Genomic DNA, 21,998 nt, shown 5'->3' on the forward strand with positions numbered 1-21,998 from the left:
ATTACAAAAGAAGAAAATGCTTTTCTGGGGCTCCTGGGTGGCTCAGTTGTTAAGTCTGCCTTCGGCTCAGGGCGTGATCCTGGCGTTCTGGGATCGAGCCCCACATCGGCCTCCTCTGCTGGGAGCCTGCTTCTTCTCCCACTCCCCCTGCTTGTGTTCCCTCTCTCGCTGGCTGTCTCTCTCCCTGTCAAAAAATAAATAAAATCTTTAAAAAAAAAAAAGAAAGAAAAAAAATGCTTTTCTGTCCTGTTTTTACAAGTGAAAAGTGTTTCCTCTTCATCATCACTTGATCATTTATATCCTTTTGGCTAACTTTAGGTAATGGTGTGTTTTCCCTGTTCTGACTAATTTTTATGACAAATAATAAAGAAATCTCATCAATTCCTGCTGCTTGCTTTCCTTGTCTGTTTTCAGTCAACTGATATTTGTTGTTGTTGTTGTTAATCTAGGATTTTTCCAGTTATTACATTTTAATGAAGAATATATATCACATTGGACTTTTCACCAGCATACAGGAGAGCAAATGGAAAAACCAAAACTGCCCTCTTAGAACCAGTATAGATTATTTATCTGGAAGGCACTCTTAACCTGATGGTTCTATGTTATACTGTGTCGTTAGTCTTATCCTTAAATTTAAGAAAGTACTGTAAATAAGAAGTTGTATCTGATTTGTTAATTGTATATAAAACACAACATGAGTATGTTCTCACTGAAAAAAAGTGTTTACAATTCAAACATGTGAAGTAAAAGCCCTCTTGATTTCCACTTTTTAATCCAGTGCCATCCAACAGAACTTTCTTCCGTGACGTATCTGTATCTGCTCTGTCCAGTACAGCAGCCACCAGCCACGTGACACTAATGCACAGTTGAATTTGTGCCCTAGGGTGGCTGAGAAACTGAACATTTCATTTGATTTTATTTCAGTTATTTTAAATTTAACCACATGTAGCTGATAACTGTTGTATTAGCACAGCTCTAGTCCCAAACCCCTCCTCACATATACGATCCCGTATGATCTTGGTGTCAGACGCTTTTCAGTGTGTTTGCATGTATATATGTGGACACACAAAAATAAACACTCTTTGTGCAAATCTCTTTTACATAAATTATATTCTTAGTATATTGTTGGCTTCCTTTTTTTTCTATACATTGTTAAATTAGAAGAAATAGCACTGTACTTAAAATCAGGAATATGTCGCATTCCTAGTTTTAATGTGATCTTTCCTCTGAATTTTATAATGTAGCCTTTTTCTGTCCCCATTTCCTTATTCCTTTTCCTGTAATCAGTAGTCTACCTTTGAATCTTCTGTTTCCATGCATTGTTACACTTATTTCCTTAATACCTTGGAAGATTAAACAAAATAATATGTGATGTCTTCTGGTTTTTCAGAAAAGGTTCTACAGTCACTCCATCAGTTAAGGTGGTATCACTATTAATACAACTGGGCCAAAGGAGAACACTGTAATAAATCAGAAGGCAGGTAATAGGGGCGCCTGGGTAGCTCAGTCATTAAGCGTCTGCCTTCGGCTCAGGGCGTGATCCTGGCGTTCTGGGATCGAGCCCCGCATCAGGCTCCTCTGCTGGGAGCCTGCTTCTTCCTTTCCCACTCCCCCTGCTCGTGTTCCCTCTCTCGTTGGCTGTCTCTCTCTGTCAAATAAATAAATAAAACCTTAAAAAAAAAAAAGCAGGTAATAATACTCAGAGAAAATCTTAGTTCATTAGTCTTTGCTAAATGTATTACTTTAACAACAACATACACCAAAAACCTTTAAGTTTATACTAAAGTATTGTTGTTTTCCCTGCTTTGTCTTGTTTTATGTACCCCTGAATTACATGATAAAACAAGTGAAGGTCTTCCACCCATTCTTTTATTTCATCCCAAATTTGTATTTAATTAAGTGTATTCTTGGGGTGCCTGGGTGGCTCAGTCAGTTAAGCAGCCAACTCTTGATTTCGGCTCACGTCACTATCTCAGGGTCCTGGGATCAAGCCCTGCAGCAGGCTCTGTGCTCAGCGCAAAGTCTGCTTGTCCCTCTCCCTCCACTCCTTCCCCTAGTCATATACGCCTGCTCTCTCTATCCCTATTTCTATCTCTAAAATAAATAAAATATTTTTTTTAATTTTTTCAAATAAAATATTAAGTATATTATTTTTTTAAGAGATGGGGTTACCTGCCTTTAAAGGAAAGTCTCCTGCCATGTGACCCATTCTATCCCTAGGTATTTACCAGAGAAAAGAAAGCAGATGTTCACACAAAGACTTAACAGAAACGCAGTGTTCATAGCAGCTTTATCTGTAATGCCCAAAAACTGGAAGCAACCCACGTGTCCATCAATAGGTGAATGGATTAAAAATTGTGGCATAGCCATAACATTGAAAAGAAATGAACATTAATTCATTTTAATACATACGACAACATGAATCTCAAAATAATTACACTGAGTAAAAGCAGCAGGAACAAGAGTGCATACTGTATGATTCCATTTACATAAAGCTCTAGGAAGTACAAACTAATCTTGAGTGGCCAGGCGCAGCTCACTGGTTGCCTAGGGGGCGCGAGGGGGCAGAGAGAGACAGATTGCAAAGGACATGAAGAAACTTTGGAGATAATGAGTATATTTAATGTCTTAATTGCAGTGGTAGTTTCACGCCTGTTTATGTATGTCAGAATTTGTCAAGTTGTGCACTTGAAATATGGGATGTTCATTGTACATCAGCTATATCTCAGCAAAATCATGAGTATGGATACAGGCCACAGAGGTGTTATTTACAGTTCCTGTGATTTTTGCCATCAAGAGAAACCAAATACTGTCCTACTGCATTAAAAATGTTACATATATCCCAGAATGACGCATTCTTCACTATTTCACAATTATAGTACTTGTTAGATCTTCTACTAAATCTTGATATAAATGTGTGACTAAAAAAGCGCTGTTACTATAAGAAGTACAAAAACTGTATTTCCATAAACTGTTTTTCCTTTGAAAAAATAAAAGGTGTTCTATGAATGGATTTTCTTTAATCCAATATCTGATGTAACTATATTGTTTCTAAGTTTAATATTTGAAAGTTACCTTGTTTTAATAAAAATAATCACGATTGGTCAAACATATGAAGCACTGACTCCCACAATAAGACGTGATACTTATCCTACTTCCATATCTGCAAATGTTTTTAAATTTTTCTAAGACACAGGGTGTCAGACTTATTTCTGTTTAACAGCAAATCACTTGCATTGAGAATATGATTTCGAACTTAACCATCAGGTGCTCTTTTGTCACAGGTTGTAGAAATGTACTCTAGTGGAGGAGATCTTCACTTAGAACTTCCAACAGGTCAACAAGGAGGCACCAGAAAACTGTGGGTGAGTGCCGGCGTATTGTTCTCTCCTGTGTGGTCACATGGGACCAATTATTTTCTCAGATACACCAGAAATTATATACCACGTTTATCACCTGTATAAATGTGGGTGACTTTCCTTTAATTATATCTTAATTTTAAATTTACATTAGATATATTTGAAAATTGGATGATACAGGGCGAGAACAGTGTAAGTAATAATGTTTGGGAAGAGCAGTGAACAAAATTGGTGGGAGCTTTAACCCACTGTGTGGATAGGAAGAGAGTTCAACTATTCTTTCACAGAATTATATTGGTAAAGTTGTCTCTGAATATGATCATTTATAATGTGCTTTATACTAAGATTTTAAAAAAATAATAATAACCCTGTGGGAAGAATCCATTATATGTTTGAGGTAGAGAATTGAACATGCAGACTTATCGTTGATAGAGATGACATTTTCAGAGGGAATGTAGTCAAGCCCTCGTGACAACTTAGGAGATTTTAAAAATTCTTAGGTGATCTACATCCACCTTTAGTATTGTTGAATATTTAACGCTAGTTTGTGTCAATGCTTAGAGAACCACTTTTTCTTCAAGAACCCGGCAAATATTAACCAAATCAATGAATATATAGCAACTACCTTATTTGTAAAGTTTCCTGCCATAGGATGGTTTTTCTTTAAATGTTATCTACTATGCCTTAATCAAAGAGGGGAAAGGCATAGTAAATGCACTTCCTGTACCAAGGGCACTCAGATCACTCCTCATCCATAATTGAAGACAACAGACTTTACTGCTATGAGTAAGTTCTGAAGGTCAAATTCATTTATTAATTGCTCTATTAAACACACATAGCTCTTGTTCTGTCTTCTGACCAGTCTCAACCAAGGAAGGGATGCGGAAGGGACATTTTTAGGATGTTGACTTGCACAATTAGAAACAAATTTGTCAGGGATTTGGTTAACTCCTCAGATACAGGAACACATTAGCAGATAGAAATTTGTAATGGATGGTTCATTTATATCCTTTCATAAAAATGTTTTGTCTTGAAATTATGTTATTGTTTGAAAAACCTTTGGGAGAAATAGTATATAAAACAATGCTTCAGAGGATTAACTATAAGCTATTCAATTTGTATTCTAATTCTAGATAAAAGAACTAAGAATTTACTGTGAAATATAATTGGTATCTAATGAACAAACATAAGAGAATTCAGATTTCTAATTAGCTAAGAACTATAATGAACGGTAGCAGAGATGGCATAATGTTTTAATACTCCCAGTGGCTACAAGGAAAGATAAAGTTATTCTTATTCCTACAAACCTAGAGTAAGAAAAAAGTCAATTGGCCTTGACCTCACCCTCAGCCCATTTACAGTGTACATAAGAAAAGCCCAGAGACCAAGTCAGCTCCCTAGAGATGGGGAAGTGGATGGTGCATCTCTAGTGGCCCCAGGAGGGTTCCAATCACTTCTTTCCTACTTTGAGGCTAAAAAGTTAAGAGAATAGAGGTAAGTGAAGACCAAAAATTCTGTATCACAGGGATCTCCTCAAATATGCCAAAAGGTGTTTGCAGAGAAGTTCTGGTGGTCCCAAGGAAGCCAGATCGTTGTAAAATCAGGAAAAGAATTACATCTCAAAAAAAAATTTTTTTTTGCCCAATTAATCTTCCTTCTAGTGTATTTCTGAGTGTTCTCTCATTACAGGCCTGAAAATGTTTGCTATCTTACTTGCTAAGAGCCTTACTGAAAGCAGTTGGTGAACTCTAGATTTTCCCAGGAAGCTTTGTTGTGTTCCGTTTAAATGAAAGGACAGATGGGTCTAAGCTCTCTAGGTTATTATTTAAAGAGATTCCTGTAGACTTCTGGAAAAGCATTTCCCTCCAATCATGACGTGTCTATTTGTTAGAGAATTTTAGGACTGAATTATATGCACAAGCATCATGTTAAAGAATAAATGACTTTACAGATTAATTCTGTCTTTTAATGATAATTTTGCAACTGGCAATTTGTTTTCAGATAATTTTATTTCTTTCATTTGCTCAATTTTACAATACCATGCTTCACCAATTCTAAGATGTGCTTTTTTTATATATATATATTTAATGTTCTTCAAAATTGGAGTGTGTTACAATCCATGGAATATATTTGTTTAAGTGGCAATGTATTTTTTTTCTTAGTAGGTGTATGAAATAATAATGCATCTTTCAGTCATTCTCATCTTATTCACTAAACTGTGGTGGTTTTGCAACATTACAAAAGCTGTGCTACATTATGGTCTGTTAACTTGTCAGGAGATTCCTCCTTATGAAACCAAGGGAGTGATGAGAGCCAGCTTTTCATCCAGAGAAGCAGATAATCACACAGCCTTCATCAGAATAAAGACGAATGCTTCAGACAGCACAGAGTTTATCATTCTTCCAGTTGAGGTAGAAGTTACAACAGGTTAGTAGAAAACCAAAGGAGCTGCAAATGTGTTGGTTTTGTTTTCAGTACATCTTACTCTGGACAAAGTAAAATCTGATGGTTTATTTTCTCTCTTCCAAGCTCCTGGAATTTATTCCTCAACCGAAATGTTAGATTTTGGTACACTACGAACACAAGGTAAAGAAAAGAGACAATATTTTTCTAAGTCTTTAAAAAAAAAAAAAATCTCTCTATTCAGTGCTGAATGGCTGGCTCTACTTTAGCTCCTTGGTAACTCAGCTTTGAAAGTTACCTTTCAATGGGTTACATGATCTCATAGAAACCTACTGTTGAGAACTCAGAGCCCTCACGGGTTCATACCCCATTCCTCTGAGGGACACCATTGCTTACCAGGCAGGAAAGCAAGATCATGAGATAAGTGAAGTCTTCTAAACAGAAGATTGAGGCAGAAGGTATAGTTTCTGAGTTTTTGAATCTAGTTTATCACATATTCAGTTATGCTGAATCTTTTTTTAATAGTAAAATAAAAGAAATAAAAAGCTTTATTTCTGGATTCTTACTTAGAAATGGATTATTCTGTTATATTATTAATTTTATTAATTGATATTATTAATTATTCAGTTAAATTATAATAACATAATGTTAAATTTTGCCCTAGATGGTCAAAGAAAGTATTCAAATTCTAAAATTGAAATCACTGAAGTTACGGACTATTAAGGAAAAAGTGGAAATACTTATAACTTGGGATTTCTGTGGCCATGTATAATTAGAATTTGGTTGTTTAGGATTGAAGACCCCTTTTCGAAAATTAGATTTGGTTTTAATGTGATAATTTCACGTTGCACATTATTAATTTGCTTCCTTATGCTTTCCTGGAAAACTAAAAGAGTAGTAATAATGTCTAATTCCTCTGAAATATGTTTTGTTTTGTTTTTCTGGTTATTTAGGAAGGGCAGTTCTTATAACACATAGTATCCTATGAATAAAGTGACAGCTGTCTAGGAGTTAGGTGGAATCACATTCTTTTTATTAATGCTATCGTAGTTCTTTTTCACATTCTGGAATAGGTTCAATCTGACACCTAATAAGGTAAAAATTCTAGCTTGCTGTAAAGCACACCTGTTAAAGAAATATTTCTTTTCTTCAATTTTAACAGATCTACCAAAAGTTTTAAACCTTCATTTACTAAATTCAGGAACAAAAGATGTACCAATAACAGTAAGTTTTTACCTGTTTTCTCCTAATTTATATATTCTTTGTTTTTAAACTTATGACAAAGTTAAAAATAATTAAACTCTTACTCTAAAGTATTCTGTTTTATGGTGGCCTGGTGACACTTGGGTTCTAAGTGTGATGTGAGAAACCTATTCTGTCTCTAACCACCAGATTTTAAAGATGAGAAGAAAAATAGGTGATCAGCCCCAAGCTAAGTCTGAACCAAAGTCCCTGAGGTTCTTCTTCAGGCAGAGTCATATAAGAGGCTTGTGGATTCTAGTAAATCTTAGGCTGTGTGCCGTGTGCAAAGAAAAACAGGTTATGAGGATTCCATCAGGTTTAGTTGTTAGACATAAGGTATGGGTAAGTAAAAAGGGGGGGCGGGTTCAGATGAGTATGGAAGAGAAATAATAATAAAGCAAAGAGATATGGTAGGTGACGTGAGAATGCTGTTAATATTTGTCCAAGGTACCCTCTTAACTGGTAGCTACTACAGCATACTAGATAGCAGACTACAAACCAGGGTCATCTCTTCCCCTCACACATGCACATTGAACAAGTGACTTTTAGGCCTCACAGTGGAATTGGGGAGCCATTACACAATTTTAGGGGAAAAAAAAGAGAAAGATATCCGAATTTTGCTTTGGCTCACAACCTTACCTCCTGGTGAAGTCCCCAAGATACATATATAGGGAATAATGGAAAAAGAAAGCAGTATATTTTTATTATAACCTGTGCTAATGTCAGAAGCCTAAATTCAGAGAACTCTGATAAAATGAGATACATCAAATGGGCATGAGACTTAAGGGACCTTTGTCTATCCATGGCCAAACCCAGAGTTTACAGCCAGCTGGTAGAGTAAACCAAAGAGAGGAGAGTTTACAAACCCTAAATAAGGGAGCGAGAGACGGTCATCCCAGGTAACCATATTTTAATGCACAGTAACTGTGCTCACTGGTCGTAGTCCAGGCAGTGTCCTGCTGTCTGACCTAGTATTTCTTCCTGCTAGATAGAAGAACTGGGGGTATGGGGTCTGGTAGAGAGCTTCCCCCACTCTACAGTGGGCTGAAACCCCCCTTGGAGTTCCTGCCTGTCCACTGTTGGCAGGCTGAGAGAGACCCGTGATGCAGTTGCCTGGGTCAGCTGTGGTTCACACCCGTTCTCCTCAGGGGTTCTCAAGGGTTGGGGACCTCACCACAGATGACAAGGAACAGCTCTCTTGACCTGGCCACCCTGATACCATTGAAACAAAACACAAAAGCATGAGCAGCAGCATTATATCTCTTGTTCTTTTTATTTTTCTTCTTAAATAGCAACTTTAGTGCATATAATTTTATATGCTTGCTTTTAAAAATACATTCATTTTTTTTTGATTCAGTGACTTTCTTGATTTTTTTAATTCAGCTTTTGAAAAGACTGTCATCAAAGTCTCTATGGAATGAAACTAACAGCACATTTTTCAGTAATGACCTTTTACATAAGAAAATATTACAAGGAATGTTTCTGTTGTACGATTTCTTTGTAATTCCTATTTATAGCAATAATTAATTACATGTTCCTAAATACGTAATGCTGATTGTTACTATATTGAGGGTCTAGTGACTGGTTTTGTCTCTTTAACTGTATTGACATTTTCACAAGTCTGGAAAAATGAGCAAAATAAGAACAGTGTCAATGTTTATAAAGATTTGAGTTGTATGTATGTTAATATGAACACCCTTCTGGACAAGGACTGTTCTTCAATAATATGCTTGTTTTCTTTGTTTGACGTTAAAATAGCTACTGTCTACAAAGGTGGTGGATAGCTGTGTTGTTGTTTTCAAATAAAATGAGTTGGGAAGTATTCTCTCCTCTTCTATTTCTGGGGAGAGTTTGTGAAGGACTGGTATTAACTCCTCTCAAATATTTGATAGAATTCACCAATGAAGTCCTCTGGGCCTGGGCTTCTCTTTGTGGGAAGTTTTAAAATTCAGTCTCTTTAGGCCTATTCAGATTTTCTATTTCTTCTTGCCTCACTTTCAGTGACTTATGTCTCCCTAGAGATTTTGTCATTGTGTCTCAAGTTTCTAATTGGTCGGTGTACCAGTGTTCATAGTATTCCCTTACGATTCTTTTGTCCCTGCGAAATAGGTAGTAACATCCCATTTTTCATAATCTTGATTTTAGGAATTTAGTCTTTTCTGTATTTAAGAAGTGGTTTTGGTCAGTCTAGCTAAAGGTTTGTGACTTTTGTTGATCCTTTAAAGGAGGGCACTTGGGTGGCTCAGTCAGTTAAGCGTCTGCTTTCGGCTCAGCTCATGATCCCGGGTTCCTGGGATCAAGTCCTGCATCGGGCTCCCTCCTTGGCAGGGAGTCTGCTGCTTGCTCTCTCTTTGTTTCTCTCCATCTCTCTCTCTCTGTCAAATAAATAAAATCTTTAAAAGAACTAATTTTTGGTTTTGTTAATTTTCTCTATTTTTCTTTGTCTACCATTAAAACATCCTTTATTTAATGAATAAAGATGGAGAGAGTAGGAGATCCCCTTTGTTCCCTTGCCACCATCATTCTCACATTTGCAAACTAAAAAATTAGAAAACCCATTAGTTAGATTTCCCTCCCCAACCATAAATACACACACGTTTTAGGTTTTACCAGTCAGTGAAATGCGATGGCCTCAGTATCACTGCTCTGTATTAACATTTTAAAATCTTTCTTTACCTGGAATTGTGATTCTTTTTGTTCAAAATTCTCTGAGTTAGTTTATCCGAGTTTCCTCTGTAATAGCATATAATTCCTTCTGCTAGATTTGTTTAGATTGTTTTGGCTACAACCTACTTATCTTCTTTGAACTTTCTGATACTGATTTCTTCTTTATCCCGGTTGGCTATGTAGAGCCCATTTATTTCATCCCTGGTCACGTATGTACCATTCCTCCCAGCCCTTTTTCTCTCGGGTAAGCTCGAGTGCTTTCTCCACTGGGCAAGCACCTCCTAGCCCAGCCTCCTGGCAGCACATTTGGAGATCCCTCTCTCGCTGCCGACGGCAGCTCTTCGCCTGTAGGGCAGACACTGGCTGTCATTGATGGATCACCTGGCTCTTGCCTCAGTTGGAGATGTCAGATAATTTTGTTTTTGTGTGTTCTCCATGCTGTTTGTCCATCTGTGGGACGCCATTGCACAGAGCAGGGTCATTATGGGAATTTTCATGTTGGGCAGACTTCATACCTGCAGTCACTTCTCCAAAGGGTTTAGAGATTTGATGAGAAAATGCCTTTACTTAGCCCAAGCAATCTTGTCTAACTTTTTACATACAGTGAACGGGTCAAAACAAATGTCTTTTTTGGGACACCTGGGTGGCTCAGTCAGTTAAGCGTCTGCCTTCAGCTCAGGTCATGATCCCGGGGTCCTGGGATCGAGCCCCACATCAGGTTCCTTGCTTAACAGGGAGCTTGCTTCTCCTTCTGCCTGCCATTCCCCCTGCTTGTGCTCTCTGTTTCTCTCTCTGACAAATAAATAAATAAAATCTTTTTTAAAAAATGTCTTTTTCAATAAACATTTTCTTTAAAAATGAAATTATCAATCATTAAGAATATGAATGAAAAAATACCATAGCATTCAATTCAGTTATAACAGAGAAGGAAAGAGGCAATGTTCCACCTTTCTCTTCAGGAGTTTTAGGATACATTATAAGTCAACATTTTTGTTCTTACTATGGGTCAGGCACTATGCGAGGTTCTTTGCATGGATTACCTTATTTAATACAACAGTCCTATAACATACACAGGTTCCAGTTTTCCAAAGAAGGAAAATGAATCAGAGCCTTTTTTTTTTTAAAGCAACTTCTTCAATCATGAAAACTCAAAGTTACTTGAAAGTATGTTAGTATATAATGACACCAGTTGAGTCTTTACAAATATATCATTTTTAATTTCATATTTAGCATTTCTAAAAACCTATTGATCTATAATATCTGTCTGTATATCTGCATCTGTAGCTACCTGTGTATGCATTTTTTTCTAATATCCAGAGCCTAAACTCTGCCAGTGTTTTGGTAGTTTCGTCTTATTTCCTCATTCATTCTTCCTTTATTCACCCCGTAAATATTTAATGAGCGTCAACTATATGGCTGCCTCTGTGCTAGGTACTGAGAACACAGCAATAAATCAGACAACCAAGGTTTCCACCCCTATTGAGCTCACTTTTTAGCTGGGAGACTGATGACAAGTATACAACATAATTATAAATCGAACCAAGGTCTAGCAAAAAAAGAAACAGAATGGCATGTAAGTGGGGGAGGGAGATGGTTTAGATAGGGTTGTCTCTGAGGAGCTGACATTTGAGGTAATAACTGAGGAGTAAGAAGTTGGCACCTGTAAGAGAAGCTGGCAGACAAAGGTTCCCATCAAAGGGAACAGCAAGTGCAAAAGCCTGAGTCAGGAACAGCTTTGGATGTCACGGGAAACAAGGAAGGGTTGAATGTAAAAGGTGAGGACTAGAGAGTTTATCGCGGCTTTCTGGGCTTTGGGAGGTGTTTAGATTTTATTATAAGTGCAACACCAAATTGCAGAATTTTAAGCAAGGGAGTGACATCATCTGATTCATAGTAGCTACTTTGTGGAGAAGGCGCTGCAGAGAGTTAGGAATCTGTTGCACTGGTCCACTTGAGATGATGTTAGCTTAGACTTCTTACCTTATCAGCCAGGGGACAGGCCCGTCTTCCATGGAAACTGAGTTTTAAGAGAGCCTCCTAAGGTTTTTTCCTCTATTTTTCTGCATAATGTGCCAGACATAAAGACTGACACATTTTTAGAAGTGTCCTTGCCTTTGTGTGTTTCACATATACATAACATCTGAGGATGAGCTAGGCATTACCAGAAGCTGGAGGGTTTTTTAATTCCCCTTCAGGGAATTCAGAGTCTCTTCATCTTTCTAGATATGGAACTCCTGAAGGAAGTATCTCAAAATAAAAATTTCTTGCCTGCAAATGGATAAGATGTACAGGTTCAAGGCTACCTGGCATTGATTGTCTATAATGCAGCGCTGAGAATATGATTTTCCTCAACACTTCGAAAACGTTAATGCGGCATAAATGGTGGAATAAATTTGCTTGAGGTATCTTAAGAGGAACATTTGCATGAAGTTTCCTTACTGATGATGAATAAAAAACAGATATATTTGTCAGTTTTACCACTGTCAACTTAATATGAGCTCTAGTGAATTTGTGTACCTGTTGTTAAAAATACAGTTGTTACATTTGAAAGGTTATTTTCCTTACTTGCTTAAATGTTTTTATAAATAGTTTTAGAGTGTCCTGGGCGTTTGAATCTCACTTGAGAGTTATTGAGCTTTAGTTGGGTATGAATAGCAGGAGAAAAGGCTGGAACTATATTTAGAACATGTGCAAGCTGCCTTTCCTGGGACTCTTGCCATACTTTTTCCACTTCTCAATTATCTTTAGTAAGCAACAGTTAGTGACTGATACTAAAACAGATTGTTAGTGGAAATATGCTTAATACAAGTTAATGATTATGTATTATTTTTCCTTTAAAGCCACCAGAATGAGCCAACTATTTAAGTGTTTTGTTTGTTTGGCTTTGTTTTTGTTTCCTTGGAAAATGGATTTTAACTGGTTTAGGGTTGGGGTTTTTTTAATGATAATAAGTGAACAATTCAGATCATTCGTATAAAGATAAGTCAGTTGAATATTTGCTCATATTGGTGTAATATATATATAAGGATAATAATACTGAATATAAAAACTTTCCTCTGGTAAGGAAAATCTTAAAGTAATATGTTTCATGTGAGTAAAACATTTTTCATCAAGTATTCTAAGATCTTACTACTTACAGTGACTATATATTTTTATTTTTTTATTTAAATTCAGTTTAATTAACATATATTGTAATTAGTTTCAGAGGTAGAATTTAGTGATTCGTCAGCTGCATACAACACCCAGTGCTCATTACATCAAGTACCCTCCTTAATGCCCATCACCCAGTTACCCCATCCCCCCCACTCACCATCCCTCCAGCAGCCCTCAGTTTGTATCCTATAGTTAAGAGTCTCTTATGGTTTGCCTCCTTTTCCGTTTTCATCTTATTTTTCCTTCCCTTCCCCTGTTTTGTTTAAATTACACATATGAGTGAAATCATGTGGTATTTGTCTTTCTCTGATTTATTTCACTTAGCATAATTGAAAGTTCCATCCACGTCATTGCGAATGGCAAGATTTCGTTCTTTTTGATGGCTGAGCAATATTCCATCGTATATGCATATGACATCTTTATCCATTCATCTGTCGATGGATATCTGGGTTCTTTCTGTAGTCTGGCTTTTGTGGACATTGCTGCTATAAACTTTGGGGTGTGTGTGCTCCTTCAAATCACTGTGTTTGTATCCTTTGGGGTAAATACCTAGTTAGTGCAATTGCTGGGTCAAAGGGTAGCTCTATTTTTAACTTTTTGAGGAACCTCCATACTGTTTTCCAGAGTGGCTGCACCAGTTTGCATTCCCATCAACAACTTACAGTGACTGTATTTTAATAAATACTATTGCTTAGCTATTTCTGGTATGGTGTTGTGCAGGCTGGTAACACTCAAAAAGTGTTGTGGTTGTTAGTACTGAACTGTTACCTTAAGCATGTTTGAAAATGGTCAAGATTTCATTGCTGCTCTGTCACATTCAGTAGAGCACATGGAAGTCCTCTGCAAACTACAGAGCTTTATCTAATCATCTCTCTAACAAATCTTGACCTCAGGATAAAAGTAGGTCATTTAAAAAAAGAATAAAATTAATAGAATTAAAAAACTTTGTAGATAGGTGGAATCTGAGAAAATCCCCAATCCAATCCTGGTCTTTTACAAGCAGAAAAAATAAGGCCCAGAGTAGATGGGCAGCTTACTCAAACTAACACTTCTAGTTAAATAGTTAATATATTTTTGTTGCATAAACCGATCACTATGGGACTCTCACATATACTACTTTCCTTTCTTTTGGAAGAAGAATTAGGGTAGTAGGATAGTATATGAAACCTTTCCATTTTGTAGTTTATCTCACAGGTCAAACTGCTTTGTTTTATTGTTAAAAATAACACACACATGCACACACAACCTTCAAGGAAGGAAGAGATTTGTATTTTAAATGATTGCTACTAACAGCAAGCTTATTGATAATAAATATATCAGTATGAACAAATCCACTTGCAGCCCCAATTAGAGATTCAAAAGCAAATGAGAAATTCAGAAAAAAGATAAAATACTGAGAGAGCCTGAGGCCAAGAGCTCAGGCTATTAAGATTTCCATTCAGAGAACTGCAGAACCACCCCTAGGGCCATTATTTCAGGCCCAATAAAGACGAAGCAGCAGTGAGAAGGGAGATGCCCCACCATCTAGTATAAAAGCAGTATCTGCAATCATGATGTGTATAACCAGCTTTGTTCCCTATGATCGCAGACACAATGCAAAAGGAGCAGTTTTTCTTCATACTCTTCTCAGGCGCTTCTTAGGCCTTCATGCAACTGCCCTTCATTCAGTTTAGTCAGATTCAACTTTCATGGATCAACTCAAAGGGTGGGTAGGGAGCCAGGAGGAAGAACTTGGTGACCTGCAGGGATCTGACCACGCCGGTGTTAGGAGGTGCACCTGGTGAGTGTTACAGAAGAGAACTGTGTTCTTTCTGTGGGAAGCCTCAGGCTTTGACAACAAGTTTATAAAGCCCCTGAAAATTTAGCAAAAACCCTAAAAGGGTTTTGAGACCCAAGTTGGATTCTAATTGAATTCTAAAGGAAGATTACTGATCAAGATTTGTGTACAATACCATGACTTCATTGACACACGGTTAGGCAATAGGATGCCAAGTGAAGGGCCCAGACCCTGGACCACGTCAGGACTCCTGGTTTCCAGCCCCACCTCTTGATGCCTAGCTATTGAAACATCACTCCATATTGCAAGGTTCTCTTCATCTGTAAAACAGGGATCTTTGGGTTCCTTCCAATGAAAAATGCTTTGTGTCAGTAAGGATCATAAAAAAAGTAACTAGGGCATCTGGGTGGCTCAGTCCGTTAAGCGTCTGCCTTCAGCTCAGATCATGATCCCGGGGTCCTAGGATCAAGCCCACATCGGGCTCCCTGCTCAGCAGGGAGTCTGCTTCTCCCTCTGCCCCTTCCACTGCTTGTGCTCGCTCTCTCTCTCATATAAATAAATTCTTAAAAAAAAAAAAAAAACTGCAACTTAAAATGCATTTTTCTAGCTTGCTCCAAAAGTGCAAGCTTTTACTGTATTTGTTATTATAGGTTTAGTTGTTGAATAGAAAGATCTTATTTTTTAAAGGTAAACTGTTCAGACCTCCCCAAGCTACACAGCCCTTCAGCCCTCCCCACTGCTCAGACCTGCAGCTGGGAGCACAGCCCTGCCTGGTGACAGCGCGCTTGCACAGCCACACCCTAGAGACATAAAGTACCACCAACAGTGGATCTGCAAAACTACTTTGGCAGAGGGGTACCAGCTCCCAAATTCATGTTCATTCTTCATACAGTCAGGATATTACATTTGGTATTAGGGAGTTAAGACGGACCCTATCAAAAAAAAAAAAAAAATAGGGGCGCCTGGGTGGCACAGCGGTTAAGCCTCTGCCTTCGGCTCAGGGCGTGATCCTGGCGTTATGGGATCGAGCCCCACATCAGGCTCTTCCGCTATGAGCCTGCTTCTTCCTCTCCCACTCCCCCTGCTTGTGTTCCCTCTCTCGCTGGCTGTCTCTATCTCTGTCAAATAAATAAATAAAATCTTTAAAAAAAAAAAAAAAAAAGACGGACCCTATCATAAATCTTCACGTCTCCTTCTCTCATATATGAATTGGACACTTGTTTAGAAAATAAATACCTTTCTGGGGCGCCTGGGTGGCACAGCGGTTAAGCATCTGCCTTCAGCTCAGGGCGTGATCCCAGCGTTCTGGGATCGAGCCCCACATCAGGCTCCTCTGCTGGGAGCCTGCTTCTTCCTCTCCCACTCCCCCTGCTTGTGTTCCCTCTCTCGCTGGCTGTCTCTATCTCTGTCAAATAAATAAATAAAATCTTAAAAAAAAAAAAAAAATACCTTTCTTTTCTGTTTTATGTATTCATACCTAGTGTACTAGTTTGTATACTAGGTAAGTAAGTGTATAGTCACTAACCTATCATACACTTTTCCTCTGGCCATCATTTTATTTCATGAAGATATTCTAATGAAATTAATGTGAAGTTGTGTCAGTTTGGCCTATTCTATTTAAAGGAAGCACGTAAAGTTAAACTTTTCCAATTTTGATTCCACTTCACTTTTCCAGTACACTCTCCAGTATAGTGTAACTGAACCATTGGACTAAAATAATGCTATATATATCTTTCTGTTTGCAGAGTGTTCGACCTACACCACAAAATGACGCTATAACGGTACACTTTAAACCCATTACATTAAAAGCTTCAGAAAGTAAATATACCAAGGTTGCAAGTATTAGTTTTGATGGTAAGTATTCAGCTTTCTCTCTATAATGAAGTTATCTTGTTTTGATAAACCAGAAGGCATGTGTATTGATATCTTAATATAGAAACACTGATCATTTTAGTCAGATTTTTTATTACTGCTTAGGTTGGTTTATCTTCTAAAACCATCACAAACTCTTATTTGATTGCTTCATGAAAGAAAATGTAAGTTCATAAACTGAAATTAGTATTAACAAATACATTAGGATTGGAATTAAATTTTTGTAATCCGGGTTTTCACATATATACCTAGTAAGCTTTGCCTTAATTATGAAGTCATTATTTTTTGTAATTGAGTGATAATGTATTTGAATTTCAGAAGCATATTTGGAATTTGAGAATAGGAATAAAGTATTCTCCATAACGGTTTCATTTATTGGCTTTTTAAACAAGGCAGACAGTTCTGCCTAACCTAAAATAATAGCCTTTATGATAGCGTTGTCAAATTAGAGAGCTGTTATTTCAGACATGTATATTTATATATTTTGACATTTGAAATGTTAACCCAGACTTTAACATATTTTAATAGCATGTTCTTTTTCAGCTTTGCCCACTTTACTACAACATTTGAGTTTGCTGTCACAAAATTTTTTAAATAGTGATTTAATGGCTACTTAACTGTACTTAATGAGAACTGACACTCAAATGGGACTTTTCTCATAAGGGCCCTTTCAAGTGAGGAGCCCCGAAACTTACCCTTTGGCTTTCTGATGAAGCCACCTCTGCTCATAGCCCACATTTTGCAGCGACACTCATCAGAAGAGAGCATTTGATCACTGTGCCCTACCGAGTGTAGCAGAATACTGGAAGACTCTGAACAGTGTCTGTGAGAACATCTGTGCTTCCTCCTTGTACATGAAGAGCTCTGGGGAGGATCTGGAGCAGTGCAGAGGCTGGGTGCCAAGCTTTAGTGTTCATTCTGTGAGCTCAAAGAGAACTCCTAAAGAAATCAGGATTAAATATGTGGCATACCTTCATAACCCAGCTCTCAAGAAATAGTATTGTAGAAGGTTTTGATGCCCCAGTTATTTCCAGATCTGTGATAAATTGTCTTCTCTGTTGCTGGGATACCACAGTCATGTCTACCAGTAGCAGCATCAGCAAGTTTGTTCTCTTCTCTCACCAAGCAGAGCCGCCGGTAGTAATTCCTGACCCCGAGAACTTTTCGGATCCATCCTTCTGATAAATTCAAGCAGTGGGGAAGTGTGCACCAAGAGCAGGTGTTCTAGATAGTTCTTCCAAGCTCTTCTTCTCCAGCTCCTAAATTGACAACCCAATGAATGTTTCCTTTCTTGAGATAAATGAATGTCAGTAATGTTGGTTCTTCTGAGATCACAGACTCTAAAAAAAAAGTATTTCTTAAATTATGTAACATTAATAAAAGGAACGGCATCTTTTAAAGCAAATGCTACATTTCTTAAAAATGCTTTTTCTTATCATGGGAAAATCCTTCCACCTTTCACATCCCACCTCCCCTTCTACCACCCCAGTGCATAGTAGGAATATTGTACAGCCTCCTAAAATAATAAGCCCAGTAATGGCTACACAGCAAGCAGAAAGAAATGAAGATTAATGGGGGTTTTAAAATCTGAAATCACTATCTGTACATAGCCATATACTAGATGTCATACCGTTTTTTTATTTTTCTTTTTTTGTGCTAAAGTTGGATAACACACATTTGCAGAACTCACATAAGTTCTTCTCCTAACTAGAAGTGTTCCTGAAGTACCTTAAACGGGATAAAGAAAAATAGCTTCTTTATTTGCTTTGAAAGGAACATCTAATGGGTGCCCAGAATGGATCCAACTGAATCTATTTCTGTAATTCCAGATGGAATTATTCATAACTGCTACAAAATTGAAAGATTTTACTTCATCTCTGAGGACAATATGATGGCCAGGAGAGTCTTATACTATGAGTTAGGGTTGGCTAAAACAGGAAGTCAGAACTCCCAACAACGGACACTTTCTATACCATGCTACTTTGCCGATAATTATAACAAGACTCTGGCATGCACGGAATGTTATTTCTTGATACAGCTGTCAACCAGTGGTTCTCAGTGGGAGCCAGTTTTGCCTCCGAGGCCAGGGGACATTTGGCAGTGTCCACAGACATTGGTTGTCTCATCTGGGGCCTGCTACTGCTGTCTGGCAGGTGGAGGCCTGGGACGCTGCCGAGCATCCTCCAGTGCACAGGACGGACAGCCCCTGCACCCCAGAAAGAACTAACCTGGCCGGAAATGTTAACAGTGCCCAGTGTGAGAAGCGCTGGTGTGAGGAAAGCCACAGCTTACGGCTCTAGGGAAGTAGCTCAAACACAGTGTTTTTCCTCCAAGATTGCGTGCACTTGCTAATTCCTTATCTGTTTAATCCCATTACAGGAAAATTAAAATATTTTTCCCTTTTCTAGATGAAAGAAGTGATATTCGATGTAAAATGTTGTAAAAGTCTCCTGTTCGCCAATCTGAAAGCTCAACTTTGTTTTTAAAAGATTTTGTCAGTCTACAGTCACTCTCATCCTCCTCTGTAGAAACTCTGGTAGCAAAGGTGATAGATTATTTTTTTATGTTTCCTCTTAGCGTCAAAGGCAAAAAAACCATCTCAGTTTTCTGGGAAAATAACTGTTAAAGCAAAGGAAAAGAGTTATTCTAAACTTGAAATACCATATCAAGCAGAAGTTTTAGATGGGTGAGTTTCTCTTTAAAATAAGCTTTATAACTTTTCACTAATCAGTAAATTCTGTTTTCCTACTAATTGACCTTGGCAAAAGTAGTAGCCAAATTCACATAAACTCCATGAAATTATTGTTGAAAAGAACAACTTCCACTTTATAGTTTTTACTTTTTTAGAAGAAAAAGATAAGCGGGATGATATGATTTGGGCTTAAATCAAGTCTTAGTGACTCAGTAATACAATAGAAAAATGAATTTATGATTTTTAAAAACATTTAAGTCACTGGAGCTAATTCCTTTCTGTAATTCCTTTTGTAACATACAAGTGGTTGTGGCTTGTTATTAAAGTATATTGGCACTTGAAACAAAATCATTTCTATTCCTTTATAAACTCGTAAACAGTGTTCTAGAATTACAACTTTTTATAAATGGGTAATAATATATGTAGTTCATTTTTGGATTATACATGAAACAATAATAGTTTAATATCCAACTTGGTAGGAACTCATTTTAACAAAGCTGGTTGCAATTAAATGAGAAACATGATTTTTTTTAAGTAGCTTAAAACTTTTCTGTTAATACGTTCTTGATTTTAATTGTTTGATTGCATATAATTCAATAGAGAATAATTCTTTGTATTACATGTCAATGTTTTGCAATCTGTTTTGTTTTAAATCATGTGCCCAAGCTCTAAAATATTCATAGTTCTGATTCTCCAGCAATAGCCCTTAATGCTAAATGTAAAATTATTACAACAGAAGAACTTGGATTTTCAATTAACGCATAGAGATAAAAATGATTTATTTTATGTTTTTTCAAATAGTTATTTGGGATTTGATCATGCTGCCACATTATTTCACATCCGAGACAGTCCTGCTGACCCTGTGGAAAGGCCAATTTACCTGACTAACACTTTCAGCTTTGCGATCCTCATTCATGATGTGTTGCTGCCAGAAGAAGCCAAAACAATGTTTAAAGTATGTCTGGGAACCCCCACACTTTTCATTTTACTAATCTACCAACTAGATGATGCTGACCCATTGTTTTTTTCTCTCCCCTCATTTCCTAGGTTCACAACTTCAGCAAACCAGTCTTAATTCTTCCAAATGAATCAGGATACATTTTTACTCTGTTTTTTATGCCCTCCACATCATCCATGCACATAGATAACAATATTTTGCTTATTACCAATGCTTCTAAATTTCATTTACCTGTGCGGGTATATACAGGCTTTTTAGATGTAAGTATGTTGTCTACCTTTAAAATTTAAGCTCCTGGCCATCTTTTGTGTGTTCAGGTATTATTAGGCAGTCATTTTGTACATGCTTTAACTTTGCCATTTTCTGAACTCTACAAGTTGCTCTAATCCCTCCTCTCCGTACTTTCAGGATAACTGGTTTTCAGCCTTCCCAGTTGCCATCTCTTGTTGTGGCACAGATGAATCCTTTTGTTACAGTTGGCACTTAGATCTTTTCCATGTTGGACTTTCTCTTGGTTTTGCTTTTAAAGTGTTGTAATCACGGGGAAACTGAAAGCAAACTAAGTGGAAGAAAATAATAAGCAGGAAAAAATAATGCAAGGAGGGCAAAGAGGAAACCAGGAAATACAGCATAAAGAAAAGAACCAAATAATAAAGAAGAAAGTAAGGTGATGAAGATACACGGTTAGAATAGCAGGAAAGAATATTAAGGTCTTTCTAATAGAGAAAATAAGCCGGGAAAAAAAAAATCCAAACTAAGCTATCCTTAGGATAATCAGTGAAAGAACTTTGGATAAGAAATAAGACTGATAAGAAAGATTTGAAACGTAAAAAGAAAATTAGAACATACAGAGATGTAGTTCTCCGAAAAGCCAACATCAATAAGAATGTCAGAGCTGGAGGGACTTTTCAATATTATCCCACTCCTTCTTCATTTGTTTTGCTTGAGTGATTACATATTTTTGGCTGCTCTCATGAATACATAATGTTTACTGAGACCGAGGACTTTTTGCCCAATCCACTGGGATTTTACTTACCCTTCCCTAGTCCTTTAGCTTCCTGCTTCTTTTAAGTGCCTTCAGAGAAGGGACTCTCCATAGAGACTATGAATGTCTTCATTTCTGATTTACTGAAAATACTTCATTGTACAGAATTCTGAATTATATTTTATATTTGTGTGTATATGTATATATTGACATAAAATATAGAAATCTTAGTATGCCCATATAGCTACTTTCTCTTGGTAACATGCTTTTATAAAAGTGTGATTTAGTGTTTGATCTAGTCTTTTATATCTTTTCAGTACTTTGTATTACCCCCCAAAATAGAGGAACGTTTCATAGATTTTGGCATATTGAGTGCTACAGAAGCAAGTAATATTTTATTTGCAATTATAAACAGCAATCCAATTGAGGTAAAAAAAAATCTGTTTTTATTCTAAATCACATTTAAGTATTTTATGCTCATGCCACAATAATCCCTTTCATATCTTTCTCTTTTTTTTAAGTTGGCTATAAAAAGTTGGCACATCATAGGAGACGGTTTATCAATAGAACTCGTAGCTACTGAAAGAGGCAACAGGAGTACAATCATTGCAAGCCTTCCAGAATTAGAAAAATCCTCTTTATCAGACCAGTCATCAGTAAGTAAACTTTCTTATTGTTGCCTTAAACTTAGCTGTATGTCTAAACCCCAAACGGGCGCCTGGGTGGCTCAGTTATTAAGTGTCTGCCTTCGACTCAGGGCGTGATCTCAGGGTTCTGGGATCGAGCCCCGCATTGGGCTCCCTGCTCTGCTGGGAGCCTGCTTCTTCCTCTCCCACTCTCCCTGCTTGTGTTCCCTCTCTCAGTGGCTGTCTCTCTGTCTGTCAAGTAAA

General features: G+C 37.3%; 1 protein-coding gene across 2 annotated transcripts in view; it reads left to right on the forward strand.

Annotated features, from left to right (window-relative positions):
* Positions 1-21,998, forward strand: part of TMEM131 (transmembrane protein 131) — a 234,989-nt gene that overhangs the window by 154,525 nt on the left and 58,466 nt on the right. For both annotated transcript variants that reach the window (XM_087863335.1, XM_045771747.2), the window contains exons 8-17: positions 3,285-3,365; positions 5,636-5,786; positions 5,889-5,945; positions 6,925-6,986; positions 16,347-16,455; positions 19,051-19,159; positions 19,967-20,120; positions 20,213-20,383; positions 21,426-21,536; positions 21,630-21,764. In XM_087863335.1, the coding sequence (XP_087719461.1) occupies positions 3,285-3,365; positions 5,636-5,786; positions 5,889-5,945; positions 6,925-6,986; positions 16,347-16,455; positions 19,051-19,159; positions 19,967-20,120; positions 20,213-20,383; positions 21,426-21,536; positions 21,630-21,764 (1,140 nt within the window). The remainder of the gene's footprint in view (positions 1-3,284; positions 3,366-5,635; positions 5,787-5,888; positions 5,946-6,924; positions 6,987-16,346; positions 16,456-19,050; positions 19,160-19,966; positions 20,121-20,212; positions 20,384-21,425; positions 21,537-21,629; positions 21,765-21,998) is intronic.

Source organism: Ursus americanus, chromosome 7 (genome assembly GCF_024610735.1).
Source record: "Ursus americanus isolate L20-20 chromosome 7, mUrsAme1.1.p, whole genome shotgun sequence".
Lineage (NCBI taxonomy): Eukaryota > Metazoa > Chordata > Mammalia > Carnivora > Ursidae > Ursus > Ursus americanus.